This window comes from Melanaphis sacchari, unplaced genomic scaffold (genome assembly GCF_002803265.2).
Source record: "Melanaphis sacchari strain LSU unplaced genomic scaffold, SCAv2.0 Contig2098_pilon_pilon, whole genome shotgun sequence".
Classification (NCBI taxonomy): domain Eukaryota; kingdom Metazoa; phylum Arthropoda; class Insecta; order Hemiptera; family Aphididae; genus Melanaphis; species Melanaphis sacchari.
Window position 1 is genome coordinate 6,259 of NW_020271039.1, and position 13,045 is coordinate 19,303.

General features: G+C 32.6%; 2 protein-coding genes and 1 pseudogene across 2 annotated transcripts; all 3 read left to right on the forward strand.

The window, feature by feature from the left end:
• The first annotated feature begins 437 nt into the window (after positions 1–437).
• On the forward strand, positions 438–1,010 carry LOC112593489. Its single transcript, XM_025337881.1, has one exon. It carries the CDS (start codon positions 438–440, stop codon positions 1,008–1,010), a length of 573 nt encoding a protein of 190 aa, XP_025193666.1.
• Positions 1,011–2,965: 1,955 nt separating this feature from the next.
• On the forward strand, positions 2,966–5,358 carry LOC112593490 (annotated as a pseudogene).
• Positions 5,359–10,847: 5,489 nt separating this feature from the next.
• On the forward strand, positions 10,848–11,261 carry LOC112593491 (piggyBac transposable element-derived protein 3-like). Its single transcript, XM_025337883.1, has one exon. It carries the CDS (start codon positions 10,848–10,850, stop codon positions 11,259–11,261), a length of 414 nt encoding a protein of 137 aa, XP_025193668.1.
• Positions 11,262–13,045: the final 1,784 nt, after the last annotated feature.

The following is a 13,045-nucleotide window of genomic DNA, read 5'->3' on the forward strand; positions in this document are numbered from 1 at the left end:
ATATTAATTGCAGTAAACGAAGATCCATCGCTTCCTAATTTCAAACGATCTACTTTGGACAGTACCATCAAGAAATTGGATTTCGTGTTCGAAAAAAAGAAAAAGGTGCAGTGTGCTAACGGAGAGGGAAGATTTGATTGTTTGGCGCCGCAACTATTTGTACAATATTCGTAAGTATCGTAAGGAAGGTCGACAAATTAATTATTTGGATGAGACGTGGTTGAATGCTGGCGATTGTGTGGACCGCGTGTGGAAGGACAATACTGTTCTTTCCAAACACGATGCGTTCAACAAAGGACTAACGACCGGGTCGACCAACCCAACTGGCAAGGGCAAGCGGCTCATAATACTCCATATTGGTTCGGACAAAGGTTTTTTGCCAGGTGGATTATTATGCTTTGAATCAAAAAAAAAATAGCGCCGATTATCACGATGAGATGAATGGTGATAATTTCAAGGAATGGTTTGAGTCTATTCTACCTCGACTTGAACCTAATGCCATTATTGTAATGGACAACGCACCATACCATTCCGTCAAATTAGAAAAATATCCAAGTACGCGTTGGAATAAAGCCCAATTATCGGAGTGGCTTCAATCAAAAGGTGTTATTCTTGACAGACCATTTTTGAAGCATGAACTGATGGCCAAAGTACGCGAAATACCACGTAATAAATCTTACGTAATTGATAAAATTGCAGAAGACGCAGGTCACACCATACTCCGATTACAACCCTATCATTGCGAATTTAATCCAATTGAATTGGCATGGGCTATGGTAAAAGGTTACGCGAAACGCGAAAACACAACGTTTAAAATCGACGACGTTCGCCAACTTCTTCATACGGCAATTAAAAGGGTGACATCAGAAAATTGGCAAAATTTCATCAAACATGTTATCGAAGAAGAAGAGAAAATTTGGAAAGTCGACGATATCATGGACGAATTGATTGATCAAATGGAACCTTGTGTTTTAACAATAACGGGAGACACTGATTCTGATTATGATTAATTTATTTTTTGTTTTTATATTTTTTTTATGACTGACTATTTTTTTTAATTTCTGTTTATCTTTTTATATCTTGTAATAAATAATTATAATGTTTAAATTTGTTTTTATATTTTACGTTTTTACGTAATATACCTGGTAATGACTCGAAAAAAAAATTTAGTTTAAAAAAATGGTTTCATAATAATAATAAAAAGGTTGTATGCTGCGCTGACGTACGGTAAATACGGCCCAACGCAGCGCCGCCGTGCCGGTTCCGCACCGAATGCGACAAAATAGGAAACAATGCATTTTAAGTTATTTGTTCGCGTCACTGGTCAACAATAGAATGAAGAGACGCTATTTCTGGCGACAGTGTCAAAGCTCGACATTCGTAGTGAGGCCACGCCCATGCGCAGTAGTCGGCCGCCGTCTACGTTTCTTATTTTAAACGGACTATAGTCATGATTCGATTTTATTTATTACAATTTAAGATATAAAATTAAAATTTTAAACACCATGAAATATATTTGGAGGGCCGCAGAAAAAAGTTCCGAGGGCCGCGGGTTGCCGGTGCCTGATGTAGTGCTACGACGCGCGTCAAAAAGTACGTGCGTTCGACGCATTTTGTACGCTAGTGTGGCCCCAGCGTAAGATGTATTATTTTACATAGATATGCATCATACATACTTAAAAAACATTTTATTTGTAAAATCCTTATAAAGCAGTATTTTATTAATTTATTAGATTAATAATTTTTAACTTAAAATAGTCTAATAAAGTTATTAATATTAACTAAAAACATAATTAATTTTTGTTTAATAGGTAATACAAATACTATAGTAATATATACTACATGTTTATTGATTTATTATGTATAATTATAATAAATATACTAATATTGACATTTATATACCTATATCCATAATAACATAACCATATACGTTTATGATAAACTAATTTGTAATATACATCTATAAATTAGGCAATGTTGAGCTTTTACTACCAAATGTATGCATACATAATACATAAATTGATTTTTAATACAAACCATAAAAACAATGATAAATTAACTACAGTCGAGTCTCGATAACTCGAACCTCGATAATTCGAAAACCTCGATAACTCGAATTTTTTTTTTGTCCCTAGGAAATTCCTATACACTCAATGCAATATTTGTCGCGATAAGTCAAATATAAAAATAGTTGAGCATAGATAACTCGAAGTCATTTCTTACATTTTATCGTTAGAATAACCGGTTTACAATCACAAATGTCCAAATGAAATTATCCTATGTACAACTGTTGTGCTGTAAAATAATCGGCAGTTGCCGTATATCTTCGCTGTGTAGCGTGTACAATTTGTAGTTATGTCTCTTAAACGTAAATTGGTTACATTAACAATTGTTGAAAAAGTGAACATTATAAGTGAGGTGACAAAAAAGTGGTAAACAGAAAAATGAAATTTCCAAGCAATTTAATATTCCACCCAGTACACTTTCAACTATTCTGAAAAATAAAGACGATATTTTACAAAAATACGAAACTAATAAAGGGTCCATGAAAAGAATGAAGATTTGTGATTATCCCGATATAGAGGTTAGTTTACTCAATTGGTTTATTCAATGTAGAGATTTAAACATTCCAATAAATGGACCAATTTTAAAGGAGAAGGCCGAATTTTTTGCTACTAAACTCGGCCATAAACAATTTAAAGCTAGTCAAGGTTGGTTAAGCAACTGGAAAATTAGGAATAACGTCGTTTTTCGTAAAATATGTGGTGAAAACGCTTCAGTTGACCAATCAATATGTTCTGACTGGTTAGTAAAATACCTACCAATTATAAATCAATATTCCCCCGATAACGTTTATAATGTTGACGAAACAGGTTTATTTTATAAATTTTTACCGAGTCAAACATTTGTATTAAAAGGAGAGAACTGTGCAGGGGGAAAAAACAGTAAAAAAAGAGTTACAATTCTTTTAGGATCAAATATGACTGGCACAGATAAAATTAAACCACTATTAATTGGAAAATCGGCAAAACCTAGGTGTTTCAAAGGTATTAAAACATATCCATTAGATTATGAATCAAATAAAAAAGCGTGGATGACGAGTGCATTGTTTAAAAAATGGTTGTCTAATTTTGATAAAAAAATGAGTTTAAAAGGGAAAAAAGTACTCCTCTTAATTGACAATTGTACTGCTCATAATACAAAAAAGAAATTCAATTCTATTAAAATAGAATTTCTTCCACCAAATACGACTTCATAACTTCAGCCAATGGACCAAGGTATAATACAAAACTTTAAAATATTATATCGTAAAGAAGTTATTCGAAAAATGGTTAATGATATCGATGAAGGTAGATCTTTTTCGATAAACTTGTTACAAACTATGCGAATGTGTTATAAAGCATGGGAAAATGTTGAGAAAAATACAATTGTTAATTGTTTTATTAAATTTGGAATTTCAACTAAGGAAAAAGAAATCAAATATACTCATTTAGAAAGCGACGATGGAGGTTCCGATTGGAAACTTATAGTAGATCACTATAAACTAGAACCAGAAATTACATTTCATACATTTACTGAAATAGACACTAAGATACATACAACTGGAGTATTAAGTGATCAAGATTTTGTAGACGCAGTGCAACCGACTCCTAAATCCGACTCAGACGAAAATGAAGAAGATGAATATCCATTAGTTGTCTCTACAAAAGAAGCGAAAGCATCACTTGATAAATTAAGAGTATTCATTGAAAAAACCGAAGGTGCAGATGAAATATTTTTCAAGTACTTGGGGGAAATTGAAGACTTTATTTTAAAACAACCCAAACGTCAAACTCTTATTTCAAATTATTTTTCTAAATAATTGTAAGAAATTTACATATTTTGTGTTTTAAAATGGAATCTTTTAATAAATTTTTAATTTTATTAATAAATAAGGAAATGAGTCTTAAAATTTAATTTTTTAATTTTAATTGTAGTTTATAAATATACATATAATACTTCTAATAAAAACAAATTAAAAAAAAAATAATGTCTAACTCGAATTTTTTCGTATTTTTAAAAAAATTCGAGTTATGTAACTCGAAAAATACATAAGTCGAATTTATTTTTATGTCCCTTGACATTCGAGTTATCGAGACTCGACTGTATATAAAATTTAATTTAGGTAGATAAAAAATGATTAAATAAACATACCTTCAAATTTTTCAATCAGTGTCTCCATATTCCATTCACTTAATAACATTTTTGTAAAATCATCTGTTATGATCTGAGCATAAAAAATAATGAAGTATGGCTTACCATTATATTTATTGCTATATTTAGGATCTAGTTTGCATTAGTTATTATAATAAAGCGGACCTATATTGTTGTATACCTACTTATCTCTTAAATAATTAAACTTGTAAAACTACTAACTAGAGTATATATTATATAAATACAAGTTAGTAATTGGTATATTATTATATTAAAATATGTAATAGTTATTTTATTATATTTTTATTTATATCTTTGTCAAAAATATTCTATTTGTTTTTTTTTTTTATATATAAACTTATAGTGTTTGGTTTAAATTATAATATTATTATATATATTTATAGATAAGTATGTAAAATATCTGTACATCTTATTTTAGAACAAATATCTTAAACAAAATTAATTAAATAAAAGAATACTATTTTTAAAAAAAAATATATAATATATAACATAGGTGTTATATCGTTATATGTATATGTGGGATTAGGCACCAAAATATATACTTGAACAACCAACAGAACACTAGTAACAGATAACTCTTTATTGATGGACAAATAACAAATTACAACTTAAAACAATCAACAACAACAAACGACAACAGATCACTCGCACGTCAAAACAACACTGACTCTTAGCTCCCACCCACCACCTTAGCTGTGTCAGGAACCGACCCGCTCTCTGGTAAACAATTCATCTCCACATAATTATATATGTATATTTATACAAGCTGACACGGCAAACGTTGTTTTGCCATATAAATTATATCTAATGAATATTTTGGTATTCAAATAAAAAATAATTAAATTTATTGTAAGTGAGAGGGAATGTTGTATACTGGTATATGACTGAGATGAATAGAGCACTGTGAATGATGATGACCCATAAAAATAACAAAACACCAAATATCCTCACCGCCCATAAAGTAAATTTGTAAAAATGTATGTGGTTCATTTGGCATTGGTAGCAATGAGCCCACTCTATGATAAACTTGGCCTTTGATTTTGAATGTTGAATTAAATTGTTGACCATTTGCAGCATTATTTTTATTATTTCTTTTTTTTTTTTTTTTGGTTAAGGCTTCAATTACATAGATTATTAGCTTAGTGTTATTTACAAACTAAAAGTATTTATACAATATTAAGAGTGAGAAGAAGAAACAAATGATATATACAGGAGTATTATAATTTATCGACTAAACCAATTAATTTAAAAAAACTGAAAATATTAGTGCTGTTGTTTGGATTGAGGGCTTCTTCGAGTGTTGTAGAATTGTTGAGAAGGTGACGTGAAGATGTATATTTGGGGCATTTGATGATTATGTGTTCGATTGTAAGGGGGATGTTGCATGAGTCGCATATTGGTTTAGATTCCTTGGTGATTAAATAGGAGTGGGTGATATTGGAGTGGCCTATTCTAGCTCTGTTAATAGTTATTTGTTCTCTCCTAGAAGCATTTTCAGGGTATGGCCATTTTGTGACTGTCTTTTTGATATTCCTTAGTTTGTTACTGGTTGGAGTATCATCTCAGTGGTTTTGCCATGATGTGAGTATACGTTTTTGAGCTTCGTTTATTAGGTCTTTGGTGGTGCTTTTGTTTATGGAGGCGGTAGATTCAGATGTGACCGCTTCATCCGCCATTATGTCCGCTTTCTCGTTCCCATGGATACCTACGTGTGATGGGACCAACATGAAATTGATTTTGATTTTCGATGATACGATACATTCTTTGGTGAGTTTAATAAGTTCGTTCTGAGGATATTGTTCTTGAAGTGATATGAGGGCACTGAAAGAATCGCTTATTATGAGGGAGGAGTTGATGTGAGAAAAGGCTGCATATTGTACTACCGTGTATATGCTAGTGAATGATGGAAGTCGGAATTTTATAGCTTCAGTACCAACTACTATTGCAAAGCCTGTTCCGTTTAAGCTTTTTGAAGCGTCAGTATAAATTAGCACGTCGTCATGGTAGTGTAGATCGATTAATTCATGAAAATGAGATACAATGATTGAGTTTTCAGTTGAGTTTTTATTGAACTCGAGAATTTTGGTATTTATATTAGGGGCCCAAGTCCAAGGAGCACATGAGGAGATGCGGATTTTGTTGACTGTATCTATATTCAAATTGATATTTTCCTTTATTCGGTTAAAGTTTTCGAAGATCGTGTTAGGTGTTTTTGATCTGTAGTTTGGAAAGGGATGATGGAAGTTAGAGGCGGATATATGGTTTGGCAGGTTTAACGTCTCGATCATATATTTAGTGGTATTGATGTCACGGATGAACTGAAGTGGAGGTACACCTGCGTTGCATAGGATGCTGTCTGTTGGGCTGGTTCTAAAGGATCCAGTAGCTAATTTGATACCTTGATTATGGATTAAATCTAAAGTGTTTAGCAAATTCCTTTTGGTAGTGCCATAAATAACAGAGCCATAATTAATGAGAGAGAGAATAAGTGATTTGTATATTAAGATAAGGCTGTTATGATCTGATCCCCATGTAAGGTTTGACAAAATTTTGATGATCATCATTCTGGTAATGCAGGAAGATTTAAGATTTCTTATGTGTGCTTTCCAAGATAGTTTGTGGTCGAAGATAAGCCCTAGAATACGTAAATTATTGGTGAAGAGTAGGGGAGTTTCGTCTAGGGTGATTTGCGGCGATGGGTAGTTATTTTTTTTGTTAAAAATTATGCTTTGCGATTTGGAAGGAGAGAACGTGAAGCCAGTTCTTGAGGACCACTGGGATAATATGTAAAGTGCTTCTTGTATCAGTTGTGTTGAGGTTGTTAGATTTGATCCGCTGCAGTGAATGATACAATCATCCGCGAAGAGTTTGTATTTAACTGGAAAGGGTAGATTTTTGCCAATGTCATTTATTGCAACCAGGAATAGAGTGACGCTGAGAGCAGAGCCTTGTAATAGACCATTCTCAATGGGATGTAGGTTAGAAAGTGTGTTTTAAGTTTTTACTCTAATAGAATGATTCGTTAAAAAGTTTGTTAGAAACTGAAACATGAGATCATTGATGTCCCATTTCATGAGATTCGATAATACTCTGTCTCTCCAGACCATGTCATATGCCTTTTGTAAGTCCAATGATACAAGAATGAGGTGTTGGTTTCTTTTGAAAGCTGAATTGATGTCGGTGTGAAGTATTGTAAGATAATCTATGGTGAAATGATTGCGTCTGAAGCCACACTAGTGTTTGGAGATGCGGTTGGTCGATTCGAGGTACCAGATGAGTCTTTTGTTGATGATTTTTTCCAAAATCTTGCTCATAGTGTTTGTTAGAGATATTTAGAGATAGTTGTTTATTTCGAATTTATTTTATAAGGTTTAGGGATGGGAATTACCGTTGCATTCCGCCATTGATTTGGGAAAACTCCCTGTGGCCATATCGAATTGAAGATTTGGAGCAGTGTTGTGACTCCCTTTTCAGGAAGGTTTTGGATGAGAGCATTTGGAATATTGTCCGGACCTGGACTTTTACTCTTATTGTTTTGTAGGACAGTAAGTAGTTCTTTGAGGTTCAGAGGTAGGTTGAAACTATGTTCGTTGGAGGAAGGAATGAGATTTGATATAGGAGGGTAAGAATTTTTGAATGATAGAAATTTGTCAGAGTAATTTAAGTTACTATTGTTGGTCTTGAAAGATTGTGCAAAAGCTTCCGCGATGTTCGCCGGAGAATCATAAATTGTATTATTATCTCTCTAAGTCTATCGGGACAAGGATGGGATTTGTATCCTTTTAAGGACCGAATTTTTTTCCATAGTGTAGAGGAGTTAATGTCGTGATTGATAGAGGAGGTGAAGTCTTTCCATGAGAGTTTTATTTCTTTTGGTTATCTATCTGGCTTCTGCTCTTGCTTTTTTTAGAAGTATGTGATCATTAGGGTTTTTTGTTTTTTTGAAACGATTTAGAGCTTTTTTGTATTTGTTAATTAAATTTTTGCAAATCCTCATTCCCCCAGGGAGCTACTTTGTTTTTGTTGTTAAATTGTTTTTGTCCAATAGCCATGTTCGCAGCTCTAACTATTATGTTGGAGAAAACGTTAACCTTAGAGTCAATTTGTACTTGAGTGATTGGAGGGATTAAGTCTATCGGGTTTGATGTCAGTTCTTCTTCTATTAGTTCCGCAAAAAGTTTCCAGTTTGGTTTTGAGAGATTCCATTTAGGAGAAGGAACGTGCAGAGTATTTTTACTTTGGATCCAAATTTCTAAGGGCCAGTGATCACTTCCAGAATATGAATTAAGAACGTGCAATTCCATTAAAGGAGCTAGAGAAGAGGAGGATACGGTTAGATCAATAGCAGATAGTGATCCATTAGAACTATTATGTCTGGTAGAGTCTCCGCTATTCAATAAAATTAGGAATTGGTCGTTCTCAATAACTTGTTCTATTGTCTTACCACGGGGGTCAGTGCGATTGCATCCCCAGGATGTGTTTCGACTATTAAAATCTTCCAAGATTATGTAAGGTTTTGGAGTTGGTGTATTATATTTTCAATATCCGATATCGTGAACGGAGTACTGTTTGGGATGTAAATATTGCAGATGTGAATTAGTTTATCGAGTTCCACTAATGTGACTATTGCTTCTAGGTGGGTTCGGATGTTAATTTCTTTACTTTCGATGTTATTTTTTACGAATGTGGCCACTCCTCCACTTGCTCTATTGGCTGTTGTACGGTTTTTAATGTATCCTGTGTAGTTTTTAAGGTTAGGTAGATGAGAATTTTTAAAATTGGTTTCTTGAAGACAGATTATGTTAGAGTTGAGTTCGTAAAGAATTCGGTTTATATCAACAGATCTTTTATAGAATCCATTGACATTCCATTGTATAATACAGGTCATGGTTGATAGTTTTTTTTTTTTTTTATAGTATGAGGACTCCTTATTGGTGTGTCTGGAATAGGAGGTTTGACATAGCTAATGTATTGGGAGGGATTGGAATAAAAGGTTTTGTAGTCTGGTGAGCTTAACTTTTGTAGCTTTATCATTTATCATTGTTCTAACTTGTTCCGTAATTTTTAAATTTGTGAGGATTTCGACATTGGCTTCCTCGCACAGAGAGTTGATATTGATGGATTTATTACTGAAGTTCTCTATTATGTATGTGTATTGAGCGTAAGAAATAAGTGTTTCAATATTATTAGAAAAAAGGGGTTCGGCAGGTTTGAGTCCTTCAATGAGTTTAGGGTGTATATTTTCGAGAGAGTTGCATTTTATGAGTTTCTTGGATACGTCAAGTGTTTTACTTTTAGTTTTGTTAGAATCTAATAGTTTTTCTCTTATGTTTTTGGGTTGTTTAGGATTTTCATTATTCTGTTGATCGAAATGGTGAGGTATAACTGATGGTGCTGAAGAGCTGGTTGGCGATGGTAGCTGTCTTTTGATTGGTTCCTTAGGGATACAAGTTGTACTAATAGGCTTGAGTGGTTCCGTTGAGTAAATACAGGAGGTCTGGATGACATTTGGTTTTTCATGGATAAGGGTTAACTTTTGAGTTTTGTTGGAGATGAGGTATTTTTCCTGCGTGACGTTTTCGTTCTGGTTGGATGTAGATATCGTTTGAGTAGAACTTAAGGAATTAGGTAATATACTGTCCTCATCGCTAGTGGGGATTTGGATATTACTAGTGTTGTCGTCGTGATTATTGTTTTTATTTTTTTTGCAGAAAGAAGATGTATGATCAGATTGGTGGCTACGTAGCATGTCAATGTATTGTCTGTTAAAAAAATTCTAAAGTCTGTGTTGTCAAAATTAATGACGATTGAGCCGGGTACATTGGCAATGTCATCAGGGTGTATATATACCTGGCGACGAAAGCTACTAATGTTTGCCCTGTCGTCATGAAAACCGGCTTTAAGAAAAGTTATTTGAGATATAGGTTTGATGCCTTCTAGTAGTAGGTGTTCGAAGATTATTTCATGTGGGATTATTGGGTGGGCATTCGAGATAATGAATCTTTTTGCTGGGTTAACCAACCGGCGAAAAGGTATCTGATGTTCATTTACTGATATAGATGAGTGATTTTTAATTAATTCATCAACGATATGTTTGTTCGTAAAATAAACGCAAAAACGGTTGTTGGAGATACGAGATGCGAATGTAATATTTTTGGTTGAAGTGATTTTTCCAAGAGATTTTATGTATTCAATTTGGGCTATGTCGTTAATGGTGATTAGAACAATAGCTTGATCTTTTTTTGGAAAAGTGGTGATTACTGTGGTTTCTGCGAATGATTTAGGAGTGTTGGATTTTAATTGAGATGTAGATTGTGATTGGTCGAGTTTAGAGCTTAAAATAGACAATAGTAACAATAGTTTATTATTTGATATTATTATTTTTACATGACAATTATTTTAAGATTTTGTAAATAAAATTATATAACCATGTAATATACTAATATGAATTACAAATTACAATATTACACACATGTATGACATCAATGTTTAGGGCGTTAACACACAACTTGCACACCCAGAGAAAACGCCACTGAGTACCAGGTAAACAACTTCAACGAGCTTCATGTACTATCGCTACGTCAAAAGACAACATTACAGTTGTGCGTTGGATTGATAAGAGGGAAGTTCATATGATTTCTTCATATGCCGGTGCTGAACTAATTTATGAAATAGTACGTTACGATAAAAAAGAAAAAACTAGAATCAAAGTTGATAGACCGTTTTGTATTCAAGAATACAATAAATTTATGGGGGGAGTAGATTTTATGGATCGTCTTATATCCCATTATCCACATGGTTTTAAAAACAAAAAATGGTATCTCCGGATATTTTTTCAGTTTATGAATATTGCAATTGTGAACGCGTGGATCTTATATAGACAAAGTCCAAACCCTCCATTATCTCTACTTCGTTTTAAAGCTTCAATAGCTACTAGCTTAACACAGCTTAACTCTACAGCTGAACGTCTAAAAAAAAAAAAGAGGTCGTCCTTCAAGTTCACCATGTGCTTCGCCCGCTCCATTTACCAACCCAAAAAAAACTAAAACGGCTCAAAATAAAACTATTCCCGAAATCAAATATGATGGCGAAAATCATTGGCCAAAAAAATTTGAAATGAAAAGTGCTCCCAGGTGTCATGATGACCAATGTAGAAGTTGAACACGCTATAAATGTTCAAAATGTGATGAACCAGTATGTCCAGAATGCATGGAAAACTTCCACACTCAAAAATAAAAATAATAAAATTACGGCAGTAACGACAGTAATTATATAATTAAGTTTAATTAGTCATTATATAATAATAAACTAAAATTGTTATAATAATTTATGTTTGTTACAATTTATTACCAAAAGGTATAAATTATTTATTTTGATTTTCATTAAGTTTTTTGGTTATGTCTGTAGTATTTAGTTTGTTATTTATGAAAATTGTAATAAATAATTAAATTACAAATTTAAAAATGGTTTTATGTTATGTGGTGTATACTTTATTGCAACTACACCAACACCACACTACTGTAATGTAGCACAACCACACATGCACGATGATACATATGATGCCATGTGTTATTTTTAAAATTTTCTTATATTAAATTATTCTAAAATTTTTTTTTATATTTTTCTTAATTATTATAATACATTTGCATACAAAATAAAAAAAAAAATTGGTTAAAAAAATATGTGTGCATCAAGAGGTTAAGCAATCTAAGAATATACATTGTAAAAAGTAAAAAAAAATATTGTTACTTATTATTTGTATATAAGTTATAAATTACTGAATTATGTTGTAAAAATGTACAAGAATGAAGTCAATAGACGAGTAATGCTTTGTTGATTTTTTTTTTTTATTGGGTAATTAGAATTTTTATTTAGGTACAAGTTAAATAATTTTGGATTTTGAGCACCCCATGATAGTTGGAAAACTCGGCGCCCATGATACCGGCTGGCTCATTTTTGAACTTAAGCGCATTACAATGCGGACATTCCTTGTCCATAGCACCAATCTCTACTTTCGAATGAGCGTAATATTTAATATCGAGCCCATACTCGAATGCTAGACGAAGGAATGAATTGGATGTAAATGCTCTATGTACTTTTTGGCGTTGTCGGTCATTTGCTCTGCGTGTGTCAACTACGAATTGACACGCTTCTAATCGTCTTTTTTGATTTTGTTCCACTTGTGCCTCACGCAATCGCACCATGTTCACACGTACATTTTCATTATTCGGTTGTGCTCTTCTATCTCGCATTATTGTACTTTTGGTCGTTTGACGAGCCAAATCAGACCCCTTGCGTCTTGCTGGCATTGTACAAAATACACAAATCGATACAATTAAAGTTCATATATGTGATAATTAACCTTTCTTATAAATGAGAGAGAAAGCTTATTGTGTTCGACCGATCCATTCAACGGTCGAGTCGTTTCTGATGAATTCGTTACAGTTATTGCCAGGGAACTATAAATTCTATATTTACAATTATTTACGTAGATTACGTTTCCATCTTTTTTCATAATATTAAACGACCGCGTATTTATCGGTGACCCGTCATTTGGTCCGGTATATAATATCCGGCGACAATTGATCCGCGACATTTGATCCGGTTCAAAAAGAACCTGTACCAAAAATATCCTGCTAAAAATGTCCGGTAACAAAAAAATATAAAATATAAATACATAGTTATTTTTTAATTAGTTATTATTTTATTTTTATAATTTTCAAAAACGTCATTATAAAAGTAATATAGAATATAAATATATAAAAATTAGTTATTTTAGTTTCATAATTTTCAAAAACGTCATTATAAAAGTAATAATATAGAATACAAT